This window comes from Acartia tonsa, chromosome 9 (genome assembly GCF_053477335.1).
Source record: "Acartia tonsa isolate MP-2025a chromosome 9, ASM5347733v1, whole genome shotgun sequence".
NCBI classification, from domain to species: domain Eukaryota; kingdom Metazoa; phylum Arthropoda; class Copepoda; order Calanoida; family Acartiidae; genus Acartia; species Acartia tonsa.
Genome location: NC_137268.1, coordinates 30,387,822 through 30,413,283, shown reverse-complemented (window position 1 = coordinate 30,413,283; position 25,462 = coordinate 30,387,822). Strand labels below are relative to the sequence as shown.

General features: G+C 31.2%; 1 protein-coding gene across 2 annotated transcripts in view; it reads right to left on the bottom strand.

The window, feature by feature from the left end:
* Nucleotides 1–2,183: 2,183 nt before the first annotated feature.
* Nucleotides 2,184–25,462, bottom strand: part of LOC145328741 (uncharacterized) — a 65,027-nt gene continuing 41,748 nt past the window's right edge. Inside the window, exons 5-14 of one of the 2 annotated variants that reach the window (XM_080172560.1) lie at nucleotides 25,317–25,355; nucleotides 24,496–24,564; nucleotides 23,873–23,934; nucleotides 16,001–16,121; nucleotides 15,340–15,450; nucleotides 14,751–14,851; nucleotides 14,338–14,446; nucleotides 11,251–11,330; nucleotides 10,732–10,815; nucleotides 2,184–3,573 (exon numbers count right to left, since the gene is read on the bottom strand). In XM_080172560.1, coding sequence (XP_080028686.1) covers nucleotides 3,489–3,573; nucleotides 10,732–10,815; nucleotides 11,251–11,330; nucleotides 14,338–14,446; nucleotides 14,751–14,851; nucleotides 15,340–15,450; nucleotides 16,001–16,121; nucleotides 23,873–23,934; nucleotides 24,496–24,564; nucleotides 25,317–25,355 — 861 coding nt within the window. In that variant the 3' untranslated portion in view covers nucleotides 2,184–3,488. The remainder of the gene's footprint in view (nucleotides 3,574–10,731; nucleotides 10,816–11,250; nucleotides 11,331–14,337; nucleotides 14,447–14,750; nucleotides 14,852–15,339; nucleotides 15,451–16,000; nucleotides 16,122–23,872; nucleotides 23,935–24,495; nucleotides 24,565–25,316; nucleotides 25,356–25,462) is intronic. The other variant, XM_080172561.1, reaches the window with a different exon arrangement.

Below are 25,462 nucleotides of genomic sequence, written 5' to 3'. Positions count from 1 at the left end.
GATTTCACAGCCATCAATAATTATTAGCCTTAGTCGCAGCCGAGCGGCTTAAAGAATACATAAGCCCTTCCAAGCCTCAGCCGCATTAAGCCAATCGAAGGCATTGAGTGGCTGAGGCTTTGAGAGGCTTATGCGGCTGAATATGGCTGATGATTCGAGGGGCTTATGTTTTCTTAAAGCCACGAGGCTGCGACTTAGGCTGACGAAGCAGCGCGGCTGAAAGTGGCTGCTGCTGCCAAGCCCTGATTTTTGAGGTAAGAGTTCATATATATATATATCTAACAGAATAGAAAAGAAACATTTAACTAGATTTGTAAATATATAGCTGCTGTTCAAGGTAGAGAGCTTTTACATTTAAATTTAAATCAAAATTTTAACCAAAGTTTAAATTTAAAAAGTAAAAACATTTAAAAGAAAATTATGTAATTGGTCACTGGTTGCTTTTCCCTTAGCCTCCAGGGGCAAAGCTCAAAATGGGGAGATTCTGCAAACATTTAATTTATATTTATATTTTCTTTGGAGGTGGAATATTTTCTTTGGTAACGATTGGTACAGCCGTTTATGAGATCTTAAATACCATAGCCCTGTTATTCTAGTATTCTATATAATTGTTTTATTACATATAAATATTTGGATGTACAACTTTACAAAAAAAATCAAGAACGAAGTAAAATTCCTATCAATCTGTGTATAGCACTCTTTATTTCTCGTTTACTTTGATGTTTTCAAATAAATTGGAAAGCAGAAAATATTCTATTTCCTGTTGCGATTTTGTTGCAAAATGTCAGTTAAAATCCAATTAAATGATGAGTTGATTAAAAGTAAAAATAAAGAAACACCCATTAGATATTCAGACTTTAAAAACAATTTGCCAATTTGTTTTAATGCATAGAAGCGAAACTATTTTATAACACTTAAGGTTGACGGTCACCAAAATAAAGGGAAAAAATAGCAATTGAAAACAGAATGCCAAAATCAAATTGTGTGAAACATGTTTTTAGGGTAATTTCCTAAACTTAAAATGCGTTACTGATTTTACAACAAAAATGTTGCTGCGCTACATATGAAATATAAACAAGGATGATAACATCCACAGGTAGAAAAGCAAAAAGAATGGATGGACAAACAGACAAAGTTAACATAGACAGATTAACTGCTCATTAGTCATAAAGAAAGGGAGGAAAATAAAAAAAGATGAGAAGGGCAAGACACAATAGAAAAACACAAAACCTCGCGTACATACAATGTATATAAGAGGTTAATTCACAAGGAAAATGTGAATTTTACATATTTTTTTTGACATTATAAAATTGTTTCGAGCATGTTTGCTCTTTTTTGATGTCATTGTATATATATATATATACAGTGTGTTTTTTATGAGAACTTTTTTGAAAGCAATTTTACCCCACTTATAGTTATCAGAATTTAATGATTAACGGCTTTTTTTTCTTCGTTTTTTATAACCATTTATAGAACATCAAAAAAATATTTTAGTTTTTATTTAAAAAGTACAGTAAAATCAAAAATTCAAAACTTAGATGTCAACATCTAAAAAAGGTTTTAGCGCATTTTTCTTTAGCTCAAATCTTCTTCCCTTTGCAAGAAAAAATTGGATTTTCAGTAGTTCACTTTGGGGGGCCAGTACTCTCTGGTTGAGATATGGCCTTCAAACTTTGATATGTTCTAGTACATGTCCCCAAAAGTATCTGTATCAATTTTTAATTCCGTATCTCAACTTTGAAGCGTTTTGCAGCCATTCTTGTAAAGAGTAAAAGATTTAAGCATGATAAAAATGCGCTAAAACCATTTTTAGATGTTGACACCTAGATTCAGAATTTTTTATTTTACTGTACTTTTTTAATAAAAACTGAAATATTTTTTTGATGTTCTATGAATGGTTATAAAAAACGACGAAAATAAGCCATTAATCATTGAATTCTGATAACTATGAGTGGGATAAAATTGCTTTCAAAAAAGTTCTCATAAAAAAAACACACTGTATATTTATTTTAGCATTACTGTTCGACTGTCAAACTAAGTCAGTTGTATACTTGATGCTCTTTGGTAAGACTTAATCTTAAATAGCAACTGAAAAAATACATTTAGCTACAGCGTTACGGATTGTTGGACGTACGTCAGACAGACATGGTGAGTAGCCTCGCTACAATGAAATAAAACATGAATTCACCGTCAAATTTATTAAAATTCACAGGGTATGGGAAGACAATGAAAATAATTTTGACAATCAGATTTAGATTCATCAAATAATTGAGGTTAAAACATTAACTATTGCATTTTTTACAACTTTCAAAAATAAACTCAGGATTTTATAAAATTAAGCTGAACATGATTACGTATTTGAATACAGTTTTTGATTAAAAATAAAGAGATTCAAAAAGGTTAAATGATCACCATCAAAGAAAAATAAACACAGAAAAAATATTAATTAGAACAATTTATGGTACTTCTATTATTCCTTGACAATAGCAAAAAAAAGTTGTTTTCAAAATGAATTCTTAAAGTCAATCTAAAAGAAGACATTCTATGTTTAGATTTCAATAAACAATTGTGCATTGGTCTGATTCACATGGTTACCAAAACAAACAATAATTATACAGAAATTTACATTATGAAGGGTTTGATAGTATTTTTTTCATAATTCCATAAAAAAAAGATAAAAATTGTGTGTTTTGGCCGCCATGATTATACAAATGAGATTCCTAGGTTACCATACCAAATCATGATAAATGATCACAAACAAGTTACAATTGAGATTCAAGAATGTCACACAAATGAGCCATTATGACTTACAACTTTCTAGAGAAAAAATGCTTTTTAAACTAAAAGTTTAAGTCATAATAAAATTAATTTTTTGTTCAATTTGTATAACATCTTGTTAAGTTATTAGGCTGGGCCAATACATGCAAGAATTAGATATTTGTAATACATTCATCCATCTGCCAAACTAAATGATATGATAGTTTTGACCCAGCCTAACAGCATTAAATATGAGATTCCATAGATAAACCAGAGATATATAATACAATACAATCAGAATAAAATTCATCCCGCCACCAACATCACCAAATTTCTGGCAATGTGAACAAAACAAAACAAAATTGTTCATTTTCAAAATTACAGTTCAGTGCTAAAAGAAAATTACCTTATGTGTCCTTTATGTGAAAGTCTTAGGACACTTTCTTTTTTATATTTACAATGGTAATTATTATTTTATTCTTATAAAAGAAAGATTGAGCTAATTTGCCTTGTAATGGCACTAGGAAAGTGTGTAGAGATTAATGCCCCAAAAATTGGGTTTTTCAGGCTTGTATATTATGTAGCATTTTCTTATGAGAATTTGAGCAAGCTAGCTGTTACAGTTTTGCTACATTTTTATTTAAATAGTTGTTTGAACTAATATTATTTACATTTTTAATTAATATTAGTTATCAGTGAAAGCATTTAACTATTATTTTAAAAGACATGATCTAAGCAAGTCCAGACTCTTGTGAGGGGAAGTAGCACCACTTCTTGATAACTGGCTTCTGCACCTTGTGGGGGTTCCCCTTGGACCTGAAAAATAAAGACAAATTTAAAATATGTAAAGTTCAATATTTTTTCCTCGTCTAGTTTGTTCTTCATTTCAGGGAAGCTCTATGTATATTGTATATTCATGAATGGTTTTCGTCTACTTTAATTCTAAATCAAATACGCCCTTAGGGGCTATGGCCCATCCGTTATTTTAAACATATAGATTGTATAACCTACAGGGAGGGAGAGACATCGGTCTTCCAATTACAATAATACCCAAAATTTTATGAACATGTTCTCGCATTCCTTGATCGAAAAAACTTTGGGTACTTATGTTAAATCCTCATTTTCTTATCAAACACCTCCGAAATGTGTAAGTGACTTTATCTGTAAATAGGAAAGTATCGTTTACCAAAAATATGAAAGCATAATAGTTATCTATCGCATCGGCAGGACAATGCAAGATTTCTTTAGATTTTTGCAAGCTTAGAATAAAAATATCATTTAATACTTGTAAGGTCTGCCAACGTACTGTTATATTATAACTAATTCTTTTTTAGAGCACCACTGAATGTTGTATTTGTATATGATTAAGAAATATTTATGCAAGTTTAGTTTTTGTGACCAAAACAGAAACTGGACCAAATTTTTTGCGAACTTTTTCAAGGATAAAGGCAAAGGTAAGTATTTTGCTTTGCAATGAATAGAGATATGGCACCTAAAGATTATTCGTTTTCCCTCTTAGTTGTTTTGGAAGTAATTCTAGCGGTTTCCCTCAAGGATCCCTCTTAACCTCCAAGAAATCAATTGAAAATTAGGGGATGGGTTAGGGTAGTTTTATATTTTTTTTGTATTTTAGTAGTCCCGGAAGGTTAGGGTACCGTAGGGTTAGCACCTCCAACTCGGAAAAAAAACTATCCTCCCCTCCACCTCATTTTCAATTCATTTCACAATTAAGGATAGGGGGTTTCAGTGCTCCATAGACATTTTTAGGGAAAGCACTGTATTTATTGCAAAGAAATACATTAAAAACAGCTCTTATAGTATAGATGTATATACAGTTAACTACCTCCCTTCCTCATTCAATGACCTTATTCGTCTACTACAAAATCATTTCCCGCTACTTGGCTGTGTTAATACACACCACACCATTGGTTGATTTTCAATGACCCAATTGAAAGTCGACACAAGGACAGTTTACTAGTGTTTTACTCTAATTATCAAAATCTCAATTTATTTATCCCTTTATTGAGGAGTACTATTATGGTAGTGAATCAAGTAGTTACATCTCAATTGCCTTCAACTTTGTGATGGATGGGTCTTGGACAATTCTAGAGGACAGACACTACGAATATTTAGTAGCATAATAGCATCATACACATAATAGTTATTTATCCCATCTTATTATAGACAGCTTTCTGCGGATATTAAAATGAAAAATGTAATTACTTTTCTCATATTCATTCAAATCCGGTAGATAGGAACCGGTTCTCATCCATACGAAAAAACTATGTCTAGCATCGTATTATATCCAGCTTTCTACGAATATTAAAATGTACAATCATAAGATTAAAACCAGTTTTTTTAGCCGGTGCCTTCGGCACCTCGGGGCTAAAAAAACTAGATTTAATTTCATAATTGTACATTTTATATCCGCGGATAGCCGTTTATAATACGATGCGAGAAATAACTATTATTTTAATATTCGTGGGATATTGTCTGTAATACGATGCTATACGTGATTTTTCAGTATTATTGAGAACCTGTTATACTCCTTTGAAGCCATGCTGCAAAAGAATCTTCTGTTTTCTTTAATGTTGCTTTCCTTATAAGGGACTTGAGAGCATAGAACCCTCACCCTTATAACTATGGGTAGTCCTAACCCTGCGGGGATACCCTGTAACCATAATAACAAACCTAACTTACACACGAAAAACTATCCTCTTTATTAACATTTTTTTCTGTTCTCGACTATGCACTTTGAGGAAAAACAACCATTAATTTATTGTAATTCCGTTTTTGTTCATTTCATTTCACTGTGAGTTGTTTAATATATATTGTAGTTTACATCAAGCTACATTCAGGCATTATGAAATAAGGCCTATATATAAAATAGGGTAATATTACTTTTTAAGAACAATATCTCTTGGATATTAAAGACAGATTATAAAAACAAAAATAATAATACAAAAAAACATTAAATGACAAGAAATGTGAGAAATTATAAAAATACTGTCAAAGAAAGATGCAGAAAAGCTGCGCTGATGAAACTTGTGATAGCCAAAAATGGAAGTTACATTAGCCTAAAACAACTCTATTATAAACTTATAGCAATGAGGAACTATTTATCTTAACTTTTAGAAGTATCAAAGAAAAGAAATAAAAATAAATCAATTAAAATTTTAGACTAAAAGAAGGCTGCTTCAAGTAATTTTGTGTCTTTAAAAGTAGATGATAAAATATTATTTCTTGATAGGGCATGAGTGACAGAAAAGGAAAGTTATTTCCAAAACTGGAAATAGAAATGTAATTGTAAATAATGATATTTACATGGCTTATCTTGCAAACATATTGCTATTATTATTGTTAAACTAAGCGTAATTCTATTCTATGTCTAACTATCTACACAGGCATAAAGACATAAGTAAATGGGATTGACATTGTGAATAGCGCAAGCTCAACCAATTATAAGATAGATTGAAAAAAAGTGTGGAGCCATAGACGTCCAAGGGTGGTGGTAAAGAGGTGTTTACCCCCCTCAAACTTTGAGACCCCTCATTTTAACCCATTCAAAATTCAAAAATATATAGAATTCCCCCCTCAAACCTTTAAAACCCCTCTTTTACTCCATCCAAATTAAAAGCTTGGACGCTCTGGATGGAGCATTTTTATGACTAACCCCTGCGAAGGCCCTAACCCTATGGGTCTACCCTGTAACCATGTTTTACTGCAAAACTACCGCACACAAATTTTAGATTTATTTCAAAATAAGGATGGGGGGTTATATGCTCGACTGGGTCCTTTAAGGGAAACCGCCAAATATGCGGATTCCTTGACCTCTGAGGGCGTCTATTATGCATAATTTCTATTGTTATCAGCTCATAGTTTGGTTGTACATGCGTGGGCTCACAAAACATGGATAATATCACGGATCTAAAGGGATAACACAATGGCCAATAAATTTCTGTATATCCCCAATGATTTACACAAAATTATTCCTTCTGTAGATTACAATTAGTAGATGAAATGAATTTGACTTTTAACTTAATGAACCAACCAATCAAATTTAATAAAAGTCCCCAAAATTGTCGAGTCAAAGAATACGAAAACTTTGGGGACTAGTGTGCTAAACAGCACAATGTCCCCTCCCTCCCTGGGTTAATATACATTCCAAGGATAAAACCAAAACCAAAAATAAAATGTCCTTAAGTAGTGTAGCAAAAATTATTTGACAATAAAATTTTTTTTTAAATTAATTACAACTTATCCATATCCTAATGTATAATGAAATAAGATATTTTTGCTTGTAGCTTCAGATATCGATAACTGCTGTACCGATTGGCTTCTTCATTTCAGAGATTTCTTCACATGTGTTCTTACTCATAAGGATGGTTTTAGGCTACTTTATTTTTGATTCAGGTAATGCTAGGGTTTTAGGCTATTTTCTGCCGTTCATTTCTAAAAAAATTAGTTATACCATTGTGTTTTAACTACGTGGGTATATCTTGATTTGTAGTACAAGCGATTTGGCAGCAATTTCAAAATGTGTACGCATACAATTATGATCATAGCATAAGGACAATTTAATTCATTCTTAATCGTTTTTTTCTTCTATTTTTCATCATAAAAATAAAAAAATAAGGTAATGCAACCTAGGTGTTAAAAACATTTTGGCTTTTATGGATGATGCTATCCTAGTTTCAATATGTTTCAAGAATTTAAATAACTTTGTCCTTAATTCTCTCACCAATTCTGCACCCCTTAAATATAGGGGAGGCTCAGTATTACAAGATTGAAAAATAGCCTAAAACAATCTTAAGACTTAAATCTTAAATAAAAAAATAGCCTAAAACCACTCTGAGATTAATGTGAAGCTACTCTAAATTGTAGAACTCAAATTCAAAAGTCTAACTTCAAAATTACCCCTTCCACCTCCCCTCCCCCCATTGGACGTCCTTGCTTCAGACAAAAAAACTTACTACTTTATATTATAGGATGTTCTAAATTTTGAAAGTATTTTATTTTATAATAATTTTGTCCTGTTATGCAAATGCTAGTCCATTGTTGAATGGCGCCAGATACGTTGTGAAAATAATTCTTTGTGCCTTTTTGATGCTATAAATTCAAGACATACCAATTCATACAATTGACATTTAACTAGACTATTTTTTTTATTTCTTTACTTATTGTTGATGTTCTTTTTAAATTGTTACATACAAATAAGGTCGAGTTAAAATAATCGCCTTATAAGTGTTTAAACATATACGACTTTTTCTTTACAAAAAGCGTAGCAACGCTATAAGCTACTTCCAACCTATAGATATATTTTAGATTTTAAAAGATTTTCTTAAAAACTCTAGTTAAAATACTCTAATTTGTTAACTCTATTGCCAGAATGGGACAAATAAACTGGGTGTAAACTATTTTACACTCTGTTTTCCCAATGATTTATTGTTTTCCTCCGTGTTTTAATTTCAATATCAAAGGGTTTATAATAAAGATACCTAGGAAGTGTCTACCTATCTATTGTCCATACAATGACAATGGTGATTTCACACAATGTACCTTATTAAGCACTGACAACCCCCCGCCCCTTATTTTTTTAATTGAATTAATAAGGGGTAGGTTTTCGTTTGTTTGCTTATTACTTTATGTTTGGGTTAGGTTAGGTTATAATAGGTACCGGGTAGCCACGTATTAGTTCCCGCCCCTGACAAAGAAAATTATCCAGGTATCTTAAGTGATAAGACAATGGATGCTAAATTGATATACATTTCCGATTATGATAAACAAACTTCATCTGTTTTTTTTAAATATTGGTAAGAAAGTTTCGACGCAACTATTTTGTAACCAACCAATCATAATTTATTTAAAGTACCCAAAATTGTTGAATAAGATATTTATAAAACTTTATATATGTAGTTTAATTTAAAAGGTTTTGTATATGTTCATTACTAAAAATCAAATGTTTGTATGAATGACATGTATTCTAAATATGGAAAGGTTGCATATAAAGATTTTGTTGTAATAATGATTTGAATGGTGGACAGCTGATCTTTATAAAAGATTGTATTCATAAAATCATATTACTAAAGTCAGGATTCATTTGTCTGCTCTTTGCTTGCAGAGTTATTTCATATTAAGAAAAACTATCACTCTTTTAACTTTTAAACCTCATTTTATATTCTGTGTTGCGAAAAATAACAGAATAACAATATTGAATATTGAAACACACGTGTACAAAAACGTTATTTTGTAACTCAAAAATAACTAATAGATAGAAAAACTATTACAGGAAAAATACCTAAATATTAGACGATTTACACTTAGCTTAGTTCTAATATTGTTGTTTCTGAAAATACTTCTAACCATTGATAAAATTGAATGTGTTTGTAAGACAGTAAGTATACATGACTATAACTGCACTCGTATAGTTATCGGATAGAAACGAACAAGCAATCACAAGGCATGTAGCTTCACGTTCTATTAAAAATTTGATTTGGACCAAAAGATTAAAGCTTTTTAAGAATTTGTATAATGTATAAGTTGCGTTTTTTTGTGATCTTAATGAAAATTACATTTCAATGTAATTGGATATAGGATTTTTAAAAAGAAATGTCGTGGTTATCAACATTAAAACTTAAAATAGAACTAGATATGTGTAAAAAAAGTTCCAATCAAAAGAGACAGTTTGACATTCCATACTGCCTTATTTGTTCAAGGTCACAATGGTTTAAAATTGAATTTTTATTTCAAAAAAGTAGTATTGAATTAAAATGTTTTTTTTTAAATATTTTCGTAAACATTACAAAAAATGTTTTTTTAAAAGTTTTTAGAGCATAAAAATTTTCTTAAATCCACAATCTTTTCATAAACTCCTCTTTTTTGTACGAAAGAAAGTCGCCATGTGACGTCATAAAATGAGGGAGATGAGAGGAGAAGTAGGAAACAAAACCCCTAAAAAGAGATGGATAATCCATAAGTTTTATGACGTCGTATGCTGATTTTTGAGCGACTTTATCCCCGTACCTCTTTTTTTATTCAATTTTGAAATTTTACTTTTGCACATAATTAGATCACTGTGCAGCTTGTCTTAAAGTAGGGCAGAGCATTTAGTATTTAGTATTGATGTCAATATTGGCAGACCTAACCAGAGTTTAGCAAACTTTTAAGTAATGGTCCACAGGAATTGGTAAATGAACAAAAAAAAGAAAAAATCCAATAAGAAAACATCTCTTAGAGGAGTGTTAGAAATTTTAAAATCTCTATGGGCATTGAAAATTTTTGTGTAGGGTTTTAGAGATTTTGGGCGAATTAATGTCACTCCCCTCCCCTCTCCAGTAAAAAAAAATTTGCTCTTACTATGATATTTTAAGATATAATACTTTTTTGTAGCTAGAACAAGTATCTCTTAAGTTGATGCCCCCCAAGAAATTGGCAAAGACAAGAGATGGTTCTGCATAATTGCAAATTTGCAAAATACAAACACTGAAGACAAAACACATTTATACATGTAATTATTTATTTATTATCATCTTACATAAGAGAAAGAATATATTTTATTTTACAAAATATGTGGGACATTTAGAGGCTTTTGAACAAAAGTGTATATCTGCTGTTTTTCTTTTCAGGTTTCCCTTAAAGTACCTAGTCGAGCACAGAACCCTTCTTCCTTCTTTATTTTGAAATTAATTGAAATAATGTAGGAGGGTAAGGTTATTTTTCATTTGTTTAATTATTACTTTAAGTCTTATGAGGTTAGGATATGATGTAACTATGTAGCCCCGCAAAGTGTTGGTTGTCCTTTGGATATTTCTTTACCAAATATCCAGTGGTGATAAAGCAACATGTTCAGTAAAATTGACTATGCCCTATGATGAGTTCATTGGACGATCACTCAAAACCAAAAGAGGACTATTTCCCTTTACAGTTATAACGGAAGTACGGACAGACAAGTGAGAAGAATTGTAATGATCCTACCTGGTGCAGACCTCCTTTGGTACATCAACACATTCCTCTCTGGGTACCAATCTTGGCACCAGCTTGGTCACATGCTTGCAGATTCTGAATAAAGAACAATTCTTAATATGATATAATTATAATATTAATTTTTAACTTTGGAGGATTTTTCAAGGGTAAATTTTATTTTTTAAAGTAGTAAGGTTTTTTCCTGTAGATCAAAATTTCGATATCGATAACCACATGAGTCTCCATGATGGTTTTATACTATTTTACTTAGAATGGTCTTGGGCTATTTTCTATCATTCCTTACTCCTTGGAATACACAGCTGCTAGATGATAAGAGCACAACCGATAGTTTATTGTAAGCCAAAATTACATAGAAAGGACAATTATTTTCATTTACCATTGACCTATTCTTACCATTTTTATACAAGGTTTCAGTCATTCCTTTAAAAAAAAAATATGCCACACTACCACTAATAACACTGCCAAAACCTACAGATCATCAAAGATTTATTTAGATAACTTTATAATTACCTGTGTGGCTCAATATCACATTCTTCAGTAGGCTTCTCTTGAACAACTGTCTTCACCTTCTCATGGCACTCTTCAGCTCCCTTAATTTAATAAACTGGGTTATTTTTGGTGGGATTCTCTTGATAGGCAAATGGACGCTTCATGCCGCAATCATAGGGCTTAGGGCTGACAACCCTATCCCATATATGTACATATAAAGCCACATTATTACAGAAACACTGACAAATTGTCAGCGTCCTATGCTCCCCCTGTGGAGTTAAACCGGCTTGTTACTGTTACTTTCTCTTGAACAAAATATATTTTGACAATTTTCCTCAATTTGTTTGTTAGCTCATTACTTGAAGCTATGTTAGGTTTGGTTAGGTAAATTGGGTACTGAGTAGCCCCACAAGGTATAGGCATAGGAAAAAACTATCAACCCCCCTTCTCCTTTATTTCAAATTATTTTAAGAATAAGGGGGAAATGATAATTTGGGTGTGTTTTTTTCACTCAAAGTGTCTAGGCGGCGAGCATTGAAACCTGCCCTAGGGATAGGTGTGATATTAGTTTGGTTAGCTTACATTGGATTCCAAGTAGCTGTGCAGGGCTAGGGCCCAGGAAAAGAATAATCCTCCTTATTTTATTTTTTTCAAAAATAAGGGAGGGTCATTCCTCGAAAGACTTTTAGCTAAAGCATCGCAAAGCAATTAATGAAAGTTTATAGAAAAACTTTTTATTGATATTTTGCCTGGAAGCTCAAATATAGATTTTAATGAAGCTGTCAGAGAGAACTTCAAACAATCACTCAACTAAGTCCAGAATTAATTTAGACAACAGAGTTAAAACATAATTTTATAAACAATGTTCTTATGGTGTTTTTACATGTTTGTATTCAGTTTTATTTTGCAATGGAAACTAAGCTTCAAAACTTGTCATGCAAATGATTTACCCTGTCCAAAAAGCAGTTATATCATTCTATCAATATTTGTGGTTTTCCTTAGTGCATTACAACTATTCTTTAAACAGTTTTTCATCAATTTCTTAATGTTTTTTTATATTCATTGTCCCTCTATATTTGATAACTTATAATCAAGTATGCCTCCAGTCCAAGTGATTGCTTTTTAAATTCCAATACATGCAGCCTTACAGACAAATATGAATATTGAAATTTCTACCATTGAAATAGCGGTATGCTTTATGGGTTGTTCAGTATCTTTTTTTGTTCTAAAAGACCCCCCTCATTAATTTGAATAACCATTTCAATTAAAACAGTGACGTTTTAAGCTAATGTTTTGGATTGCAAACCGTTGTAGGAGGTATATCCGCCCCCTTAATTTATCTATGGAGGATGCATAGGAAGGTATTTTAAATCTTTGTTTTCCCTTTAATATAAACAAAATACTTTGTGTTTTTTAAAATAAACTACCCTACGGAGGCCAGATAGCTGCATTAAAAATTATATTTGAAAGGTAAGACAATAAATTGATATATAACCCCAATTTTGATTAACAAACGTACAGCCCTTGTCGATTAAAATTATTAGTTTGAAAGTTTGAACAAAACTGGTTTGGAATCAACAAATTAAAATTGTTAAAAGTATCCAGTCATTGAGCAAACGAATAATAGAAGGTGATCATAAAACTTTTGTTACCAGCCTAATTTACAGTCCAATGTCCCCGTCCTCATGCTTATTACTTTTTTATAAAGAAAGGGGTCCTTTTTAACTACTCTAATAAAAGTAAAAGGAAATCGCATGTTTATTTATTTTCTGCATGATTTACTGCAATGCACCACGTCATGCATAATATTCCAGCAATGGGTTTAGAATTTTGGATTATATTTATATTGATCTTCTAATCTATTGATCATGTAAAGTAAGCTTTTTGACCTGATTATAATTTTTGAAAAAAGATGTCATTTTAAATAGCCAGAGGAAATCATTCTCTTGGGAACCAAGAAGAATAAAAGAAATGGGTAAGCTTTGTATTGCTCTCTTTTGGTTTCAGGCTGTTTTCGGATATTAAATTTTTATGGATATCGAGTTGAAAGGTCCCTAATAATGGAGAAAAACGAACAAAATAAAACCCCTAAAGGCTAGGTGAGGATCTAATGGTATACAGATTCTTTTGTTTTATGTCTTTTTGCATGACCACTATCGTGATTGAGTTATATGTTTATCGTGAACCATAACATGTATATCCAAGTCTATTCCCTGTCCATCTCCCGCTGTTTGTCTGTGTTTCTCCAAGTACTTATTTATGTGTATGCACTGCACAGGGAATGGTGAATGAGTTAATGCGTTATCATTCGCAGCGAAGCTACTCTATAATTCACGATGTCTGTCCGCCTGTCCCGCAGTCTAAGCATCCGTCAGTCTGTCCGTCCGGCTGTTCATCTGTAACGCCGTGGGTGAATAGTCATTTATCGAATCCTATTATAGACATCTTTAACCAGATATTAAAATTTTAAATTATAGTATTGAAACCAGTTTTGTTAACCCTTAGAGGCCGAAGACACTTGCTAACAAAACTGGTATTAGTTTTTATAACCTTTATTATAATACTTGTAGAAAATTGGTATAATGCGATAATATACATGATTTTTCAGTATGACTTCCAGTATATAATTTACTCTATCCGCCTGTCAATCGGTCATGCTTTAAATTTCAAAGATACAATAAGCATTTGCTATATAACTCACTTTGTCCATTTGTTTATTGGTTCGCTACTTATGGATGTTGTCATTCTTGTTATTTTCTCCATATCTGATATACAATCAATAACCTATCTTTTCACTTAACTTTTTTTTCTGCCAACAAAAATAAATGCAAGATAACCTGGGCACTTTATCTATAAAGCACATAGCAATGGTTATGAGGGTTTTAACAGTGGCGTGCACAACGTTATGTCAAAGAGGTGTAAGTCTTGAAGGAGAAAAAACGGAGATCATGGAAAGAAAACGAAGTAGTTTTACAGTAGCGTTTGATAGTTTGGGTTAGGTTAGGTAAATATTCATGATTGCCCCACAGGGTTAGAGTCCTCTAAACGTTATGAGTACGCCCCTTTGCATAGTCATAAAGTGAACATTTTAAGAATCTAATAGATTACCTCCTTAAATCCACAGCCAGTGGGGGCGCATAGTTCTCTGGGTTCCTTGGCACATGAAGTCATAGGGGTGTACTTCTTAATAGTCTTCTTGGTCACAGAGCACTGTTGCCTGTAATAGATTTTAGTTCAGAAATTGAAAATTTAAAAATCGTAATTTTTTAAGATATAATTCAGAGGATGCTGTAAGAAGGAGTACTAAGCTGGATCTTTAAATCATTTTAGTGGTGATCCAGATCAAGTTGGCTTACCTAGATCTGGCTCACCACTAAATGATTTAAAGATCCAGCTCTAGACTTTTTGAGGCCATATATTGACTTTTTTTGATTAATAAACAAATAAGAAAATAGAATAAAACCTGCCTTGAGTCCCAAGCAACATTATATTTCTAAAAATCATTACTGTATTTAGTTTACCTGGGCCACTGTTGGCATTTGGTTTGAGTGGTGTATCCAACAGTTTCTTCATTACACTGCTCATCTTGGACTGTGACACAATCAACTACATCATCCTCAACCTTATCAATATTAATATTATCATCATCAGTATAATTCGTATCCTACACTGTGACACAATCAACTACATCATCCTCAACCTTATCAATATTAATATTATTATCATCAGTATAATTCGTATCCTACACTGTGACACAATCAACTACATCATCCTCAACCTTATCAATATTAATATTATCATCATCAGTATAATTCGTATCCTACACTGTGACACAATCAACTACATCATCCTCAACCTTATCAATATTAATATTATTATCATCAGTATAATTCGTATCCTACACTGTGACACAATCAACTACATCATCCTCAACCTTATCAATATTAATATTATTATCATCAGTATAATTCTTATCCTACACTGTGACACAATCAACTACATCATCCTCAACCTTATCAATATTAATATTATTATCATCAGTATAATTCTTATCCTACACTGTGACACAATCTCAATTCAGGCGGATTTTAACAAATGGCTGTTCCTTACCTCATGTTCTTGTTGTTTGGTCCAGCACTCAGATTCATAGACAGTCCTGCAAACAGGTTTAGCTTCAGTTGTTTCATCATCACAATCCTTTACAACTGGTCTGCGGCAAATCTAAAATAAAATAAGTACAACAGGTTGTAGAGACATTGACTGCCGATATTTAAGGATCATAATGTTGATAGTAGCTGCATTCTTATCCTCAGGGAAATCTTAAAGGGACGATGGGTTAACCGCCAACTAACTTGAATTAAATTCGAATAAGGATTGGTGGCAAATTCTTTTTGGGAGGTTGTATTACCTTTCCCGAATATAAATTAAAACCGGCACAGAAACAACATGAATAATTTTGAATGAGAGGTACTAAATAGAATTAGATATTAGCAATATATGAATCACCGATGTTATGTTAAGATTTTTCCTCAATTTCTTTTATAAACTTTGAATACTTTCAATTGCATATACAACATTCTTTGAGACAAGTATTTATACGTTTCAAAGAGGCCTCAAGAGTAAATAAATGCAGATATCTAGACTTCTGTAAACGGCTCCTGTGGCCGCCTGAAGTAAAAATGAAGGATTTATGCAAATTTTATCAAAATTAGAAATGTACTTAACTTTTTAAAAACTTAAACTTCCTACATAGATTAAACAAACCTCTTACCTCGACAGTTTCATTGAAAGCAAAGTTTTCATATGCAATGTAACACTTCTTGATGTAGTTTTCTTCACAATCTTCCTCCTGCTGGGCCTCGAAGGTGGTGGTGTAAGAGGTATGGCATCTCCTACAAATTTAATATTGTTGTTTATTTTAGGTTTATCATTATCCTTATATAAAGGTAACAGGATGTCTGTCTGTATCGATTGATCTTGCTAACAATGAACCAATATTTTTCTTCTTCAAATGTAGCTTCTCAAATGTCCAAACAATTTTGAGGGAGAAAAAATAACACCCTACAAATTATTTTTACTTTGTATTTTTAAAACTATAATTGGAAATGGGCCGTGGTCAACTTCAACCCCCCACCCTCCCCCCTCCCTCATCCACCTAAAGTACCCCAAAAAGGCCTCCAGGGGTGTGACTGCAAATCCTTATATTAAAGTAACAGGATCTCTATCTGCCTGTCTGTACTGAAGGATCTCGCTAAGAGCTATAGAAATTTAGTCATCCTTTACATGTAGCTTATCATAGGTCCAGGGATGTTTTATAAGTTTGTATAATAGTGTAGAATAAATTTAACCCCACAAATCATGTTTACTTTTTCTTTTTAAAATTGATAATGGGCAGGGGTCAACTTTATAAATAATCTTTGAATGGTTTTAGACTATGATTCTGATTCCTTTCTTGCCCAGATAATATATATTCCTTTTTAAATTGAACAACCCATTGAAGATTTACACGACTGAATCACATATTTTTTTCTAATAGTATTTTGTCTTAATAACACTAAGGATAATTAGTCAAAATAAACTTTTCAACAAAAAAAATTTACCAAATACTTTCCCTTAAAAAGTTTCATGCCAGAATTATCTGAGCCTGTCTTATTGATTTTGATTAATACCCAGCTATAACACTGCACTGTAATGATTAACCAATCAAATCAACTTTGCAATTAATGAAATATTAGTTTTCGTGATTTCAATCAAGCTTCACTCCCACTGAGTAAAGGAGAAAAGTTAGTTCTCTTTTATAAAAGCGAATCTTCTCCATAATTAGGGCCGGTCCGTCTGTCCGTAAACTATAGTTCTTATTATTATTTTCGGCTTGTTAGAATTGTCCTATCTGTTTTAAACTTAATATGACGATTCCTGTAACAGTTAGGTAAGATTTATAAGTGGTAGCTAATTTATATGTATGTAGTCCGTAGGTCAATTTAAAACATCTTGATTTTGAAAATAATTTTTATATGTTATAATGATCCTTTTTGGAATACGTAAGTTCTTATAAGGATAAGTATAAATGCATAGAGATTAAAATGCATAATTTGTAATTGACTTTCAAAGCCTTAACAAAAATGCATAGATTCAAATTTAGGGAGGATAACATCCATTTTTTATTTGATGTTATAACAGGACAAAACTTATTGCTTTGAACCTTATTTAGTCATAGCAGCCAATGAACATGAACATAGTCAAATATGGCCTTCAAAATCTGGCATTGGTATGTCAGATATAGACGACGGTAAAAGTAATTAGCACAAAATTAATATAGATATTTAGTAATAGTTTTATATATCTAATTTGTTTTCTAGGATATAAAAACATTAAATATAAATATCTTACATACATTTAAAATCTATTGTTAGAAGTTAACAATCTATAATACAAAGTAGAACGATGTCTGTCTGTTTGTTTGGAGCGAAGGATCTCGCTAACTGCTGAACCGATCGGGTTCCCCTTTACAGGGTAGCTTCTTATAGGTCCCAGGAAGGTTTATAACTATTTTCTTGGGGGGTGGGACACCCCGAACCCCCCCTAAAAAATAAAAATACCCCCCCCCCCAAGCGAAGCCGCTAGTTGTTTATATTTTCATTAGAAACTTTTACAGGAAAATCTGTCAAAATATGTTCAAATTTTGGAACACCTAGCGTCTAAAATCTAAACTAACAATCTGAAAAAAAAAATTTCATGGTTGCCAAATTTTACTGCTTTAATGCGTTTTAATCAAAATAATATTATATGGTAAATTTTTATGTGTTAACACATTTGAGATCTTCTTGTAATGCTTTTGAAATGATTATTCTTAAAGAAGTTGTATCAACTTTTTTTTTATAGCTAGCCGGTTCTTTTAGTAAGTAGTAGATGTAAAATTTTTCATAGAATTCAGATATGCAATCGGTTTTTTTTGTAGACCTCTTATTTTTTAAGTAATTTAAGTTTTTTAAAAAAATAATTAAGTCGGTTTTAAGGTACTAAAACGCAACAAAATAAAAGAAGAAAATGGCCAGTAAGAACAAAAATAGTAAGATCTTTAATTTGACACCTTACTTTTAAAATTCTGTTGAGTAATTATTGAAAAAATCTATTTTTTTAACCTCGGTATAATAAAAACTTTAGACCTAAATATTTTCTCAAACAGACATAAAAAACATGGGTTCATATATACCTTCAGAATCAGAAAAATATTACGAATCCATTGTAAGCAAAATTGAAAAAAATTAAAAAATTAAAAAATTAAAGAAATGGCCAATTTTTTTTTTGTTCAGACAACACTATTGTCTTCCCTTTTTTACCCCCTCTTTACCCCCTCTTTACCCCCTTCCCATTTTTATACTCAATTGAAGAATTAAGACGTTGCCTGTACAATATAATATGATATTTTCATATAATTCCTTTTATTGTAGTTTATATACTATATTGTAAACTTTTTTTTTCAATTTTGCTTACAATGGATTCGTAATATTTTTCTGATTCTGAAGGTATATATGAACCCATATTTTTTTATTTGTGAAATAATAAAATTAAGTTCAAAGTTTTTATTCTCGTGGGTTAAAAAAAATCGATTTTTTCAATAATTACCTGACAGAATTGAAAAAGTAAGGTGTCAAATTAAAGATCTTACTATTTTTGTTCATAATGACCATTTTCTTTCTTTTTTTTGTTGCATTTTAGTACCTTAAAATCGACTTAATTTTTTTTTTAAAAAACTTAAATTACTTAAAAAATAAGAGGTCTACAAAAAAACCGATTGCATATCTGAATTCTATGAAAAATTTTACATCTACTACTTACTAAAAGAACCGGCTAGCTATAAAAAAAATAGTTGATACACCCTCTTTAGAAATAGGATGTCAAAATAACAATGATTTTTAAAAATGGATCAAAAGGTATGATATTAGCACAATTAAAAATCTAAGGACAGAATACAGGTATAAGGTATAACCAAAAAACGAAAAAAATCTAAAATAATATTTGGGGGGCAGATGAAAGGTCGTTAATTTAAATAAGTGTTGGCCCCCAACGACAGCTGAAATTGCGTACAGTTTTTATGATTTTTAACGAATTAAATTTGCGGTTTGTATAAGCTGGAAAGAATTTAACACAAAAAAATATAACATAAAGACAGGGTCGCAGCTAAAAGTTGTTGTCAAAAATGTTAAAAATCAGCATGTCTTAAATGGTCGTAAGAACTTTCTTATAGAATTTCTATGCTTCCTAATTGTACCTAGCTGTTATAAGAATCATCCTACAAACTTTGAAATCAATAGGAAAATTCAAACTTGTCTAAATTAATTAAAAGAGCTATGCTATATGATGGGACGACGCTAGTTATAGAAAATCTTCGCTTTTAGAAAAAAATAGGTATGCATATTATTCTTTTTTGGTTCCATATCTCTGTCCGAACCAAATGGCATAAAGCATGTCCAATGAATTACTTTCATAAAGTATATATCTGAATAGTTCCATTGAGTAATTGAATATTTTTACAACTCACTACTTTCTTTCAATTGTAAATACCTCTCCACTTAAGTGACATAGCTTTTGTATAGTTCTAATATATCTATATGTACGTCAGTATATCCTTCATTGAAATATTCAAACCTTGAATGTATATTTTAAGTTTCAGATGAAGAATAGCTACTTTTTGAACGTTTAATTTAAGTAGCGAGACAAAGTGTCTCAAAAATCAGCCATATAACGTCATAAAAATGAGGAATCTTTTTTTAGGGGGTTTCTTTACCTTTCTTCTCTCATCTCCCTCAGATTTATGACGTCACATGGCAGAGTTTTGAAACACTTTGTGCCGCTACCAATTGGAACAAGATGTTTTTTTCTTTATTTTTATATGATAACATATAATCTTCAATTAGTTCCAATATCACAAAGTCTCTCATACATATTACATAAATGCGTCTGAAGAATAGAATAAGTCAATTTATTTTATGTATTCTACTATATAATTATCAATGTTTGTTTTTATCATTTTGATAGATTCATTAAGCTCTACTTTTGTGATTGTTTTCGTTCTTGTTTAAGATGTCAGTTTGTACATTGTACAATGTCTTGTAAAGATTATACAATAAAAAATTATATTCATAAGAAAACTAATTCGACTTCTCTTTGTATTGGTAAGGATTTTCTAAGTGGCGGTCTTATTATGGGTTTATATTTGTGCTTAAAACTAAAGTAGAAATTTTAGCGAATTTTATATTTTCAAGCTGAATGTATTTAATTCAACGTTTTTTGGTTTGCAAAAAATCTGCCTGGAATTTCCAAAGTCAAAATCAACTTTTCTCTGACCAAAATGAAGAATTTTCTGGCTATGTAATGAATCAGGGATAAGGGATGGGATAATGGAGGTAAACTCGATCACCTCCTAAACTATTATTTGAAAAATTCGTTTTTTATTGCTTGAGGACGAAGATTTTGGTGGAAAATAATCAATGCCATTATCCCTGCGGGCGCCTTTGTACCGGATAATGAATACATTCCTTCCCCCCCCCCTTGCAGGCGCCTATTCTAGTTAGATAACTAATCAGTGTTGCTATCTTTAAAACCATGGATTAGAATACACAAAGGCAATTTCTTTATAAGTTGAAATAAACCCCTTCCCCAATACCCCCTATTATTGCGCAAGTATGTTGTCTAAATCTTCAATTTGGCTTACATGAATGTTTTGTAATTATAGATAATTAACAATCGAATTACAATAATATCTTTTACTTAAAACTTATTGTTATATAGTAGCTTCGCTCCATTAATTGAATTTTGAGCCATTTCTATAATTTTAGCAAGGGGTTCTTTATGAGTTTTGAAGGAAGTTACTAAAAGAATGTCTACAATCTACATAGCTCAGCTCTTTGACAATCTAACTTGTAACTTGGAAAAAGCATAGATTAATACTGAGAGATTTTGATCAATTAGTAGCACAATATGCGTGCACATAACCCTTATACCCCGCTTGGACGTTCTTGGGCAGTTCCACACTAAATCTTATGAGCACAACAAAATCATGTCTCAAGACAAAAAAATAACAATAAATCAAACCTTGTTAGTTATGGCAATTTTTATAGACCGTCGACAAAAGCCAGCGTATCAGTCCAAAAATATACCCTAATAATTGAATAGCGGCGCCCTTTTTAAAACATTGCTGCTAAAATTAGCTACCTAGCTCTTCATCTCTATCGGTTATCTATGTTAACTGGGCAGTTAAAGATTTGCAATCTCAAAATGGATGGCCCCCCTTTTTTTCGGTGTGTTAACACTTCCGCATATTGCCATATCAGCAAAGTTTTTTATTCAAAATACCAATAAAAAGGAAAGAGAGAGTTATATTTGGGATATTAAAGAGAAAATCAAATGGGAAGGAGCAATTGTCAGTAGCACTAATTTGCAATAATTACGATTTACAACAATTTTGATATATTTTTGCAGAAGTGATGACTCACACTTTTTTCTTACTTTCACTTCTAGGTCATGTGGTGGTTACAGCTGGAAAATAATTTAAACTTGGGACATTTTGGAATTCTGTTTTTAATTTTACTTTGTGGTATTTTTATTTTTTTTAGATTTTTCTTTTTGGAAAGCTTTCTAAGTGGTTTAATTGATATAATATTACTTGGATCTTACACTAGATTTTCATATTCTTTAATACTGTGAAACTTGCAGCGGGCTAAAATAAGGATTCATCCATCCTACTGAATCAAAAAAAGAGTTCCATATTAACAAGCTTAATTGACGACACTTTTTTTATATATTCTACATCAATTTTTTATCTGTGTGTATATGAAAATTACAATGGCAGAAAGTATTTTGTTTGTAAGCTTTTGTTGCCCACTCAATTGTATTCCACCTTTTGAATATAAAGCTTATAGGTGCTAGTTGGGAAGCCACAAGTGTCTTTTATAGGTCAAAAGTATTATTAGTTTTCTAATCCTATGAAAATTATGATGTAAATTACACTGAAAACTAAATTTTTCTGGAGTTTGGACTAACAGATATTCTATAGTATTGTACATATACATATTATATTAAGAAGCTAAAAAAACTGATACAGATTATAGATTTGTATGAATCATATTCCATATTTGGTAAACAATAAGCCTTTTACCTTTTTTAAGTGCTACTTTTTTAGTCAAAATTGAGACAAAAATTATTAAAATAAAAGTAAAACAAATCTGGGATCTTAAGGGATAAGACAAGGGACGATAAATTAATGCAATTTTCCAATGATTACAAATTACCCCTTATAAATGGTTTGAATTGTTTGAAAGCTGTCAATTTTTAAAAGATTACCCCAAAAAATTTAAGCAAACAAATGAGATATCATGTTAATAAAAGCGTGGGTACCATCGTAATTCACAGTCCAATGTCACCTCCCTCCATTGGGATAGCAGCATTTAAATAGATCATTTTGGGGAAGGGGGCGGGGTGCTTTGATTGTGCACTAGTTTTAAATAAGGGAATTTATCGAAAGTGTTTAAATAATAATTTTTAGTAGGAAAAGAAAGAAAAATCATGGAAGCGAAAAAAGTTATCAAAGGTGTTTTTATTTTTTTTTTATTTTTATCAGTTTATCAATATCTAAATTAACACCATTTTTTATCTTATTATAAACGCGCCCGAAGATTAAAAACTACAAGTAATAAATAATCTTATTTTATCTCAAATTAAAAGATTTCTTTTTCTAATCTTTTAATAAACATATTTTATTTAGAACAGAGACAAAAATTCGTGAGAAAGAATCTTAAGTAATATTATAATAAAGTACAAATTGATATACATCCATTACATTTCAATACTAACACCCAATGTTTTTGTGGCAATAAATAAGATATCGTGGTCATAAAATTTGGGAATCGATTTAATTTATTGGCAAATTTCCTCTTGCTCCCTTTGCATTAGTGTGTTTGAGCATAGGTTTTGCTTTAACAACAAATTTCAACAGAAAGTTTGTCCTTAAGTATAAAATGATATATACGATACTAAATATCCTAATTTCACGGACTGGCAGCCTGGACACTTTTTGTTCACCAGTATTTGTATATAAAAAGATGTCTTAATATAGAACTAGAAAGGTGTAGACTTCTTATGCTATGATATGATAAGCTTATATGAAATTAGTTTTCAGTCTATTAGACACTATTAACACATGTTAACAATCCTTTTAATTATTAAAACTTGCTTTGTTAAGTCATGATATCATAATAGGGTAACGTGGGGTTATCTTTCTATTCCAATACCAGTGGCCTCTATGGAAATTGAGGGGGGGGGGTATGACCCTACCCCAAAATTGTTAGAAACCAGATCCCAAAACCCAAAACCTAGACATATATCAAGACTGACATCCTGTTACTTTTATATAAGGATAACTAGACCGCGAATAGAATTTATGAAAATAGAGCTAAGCAGTCTTCAATAATACACTCAAAATATACTTTTAATATTACTGTAGCTTACTGTTTTTTTTATTTTAATTTTGGAAACCAACAAAAGAAAGTTTATCCATTCCCCTAGTTAAAAATCTGTACTAAAATTATTTTTTTCCGAAACAAATAACTGCATACTTTAGTAAAATAAAGAGTATTAATCTAACCTGTCATAAGAGTGATCGCACTTGATGACTTCATCCCATTGTGTTTCCTCTACCATTTCGACCTAATTTATTTTTTAATATTTTAAAATAAAATTGTAAAAAAATCCTCCAATGTAAAGAGAAAATCCTTGGAATTATTGTTTGTGATAGGTAATCTATAGGAAAAGCAAGTCACTGAAAAATCAGCCACGTGACGTCATAAAAATGAGGGATTATTCTCTTTATTAGGGGTTTTCTTTCCCAATTCTCCTCTCATCTCCCTCATTTTTATGACTTCACGTGTCTGATTTTGAGTGACTTTCTCCCCTACGGCCATCTTATAAAAGGGGTTTTCAAAGTAGATTAAAAGTGCTAATTACTAGTAATAAGGTATGGTCAAAAGCTAAATAAATCTAAAAAATATATTTATGGGGAAGATATAAAGGTCATCATTACTACAAAGCGTTGCCCCCCAAAATCACAAAACATGTACGATTATATTTTTGAATTTATTTTGTTGTTGGTTACAGCTGGCTAATAATTCGACAGAACCTATAACTATTTTACTGTTTTTTTCTTTATGGCTAGCACCTAATTACAGTCACTTACTATAGAAAAGCTTTGCCTTTAAAGATGTACAATACCTTATCCACACATCTCTTTCCGCTCTGATTTGGTTTCTGTGCAGATATATTATCAATTCCAATCTCATTCTAAAATATATAGTAGTTATTTATCGCATCGTATTATAGACAGCTTTCTGCTGATATTAAAATGATTTTTGAGTATGGCTGAGGACCGGTTCTAATCCAGTGGATATAACCGGTTTGAAGCCATACTGGAATACAAAGTAAGCCTTATAACAAGCTATACGCTATAAGAAGAATGGTAATTTTAACACAGCTATAATACCAGGGAGAGTGGAAAATGTTCTATTTATTACACTAGTACCCCAAGTTTTATAATAACGTTTTCTTATTCGTTGGCCTAACAACTTTGCGGACTTAATTATTAATTAATTTTTATTGGTTGGTTTAAGTTTCAACCACTAATCTTAATATACAGAAGGGGTAATTTTGTGTATAACATAGGGTATGTACAATGGTACATCAATTTATCGGCCAATGTCTTATCCCTTTAGATACCTCTATATAATATAGTGAGCCAAACATTTTACATTGTAATTTGTTCAGGATGGCTGTTTATTTTTTCTTGTATTATTTATTCTAATTTATATATTATAGTTTTATTTAATAAGATGTTTTCCAGTATGGCTTTAAAATAATCGATAAATATTCACTAGATTAGAACCGGTTCTCAGCCATACTGAAATATCATGTTCAGCATCGTATAACGGATAATTTTCCATGAATTTTAATTAAAGATCATAAGATTAATACCAGTTTTGAAAGCCCTCAGGGCTCACAAAACTGGTTTTAATTTAAATTAATTTTAAAAAGCCTACCTGAATTGTTTGGATACCCTGGACAGGTTTGTCTGCACTCTAAAATTATATTTAATTCTTAAATTTTTATTGAAGGACTATTTTTTTATGTTTTTTTTGGGGGGGGGGGGTTATCTGGAACTATTTTTAGAAAATAGCCTTAAACC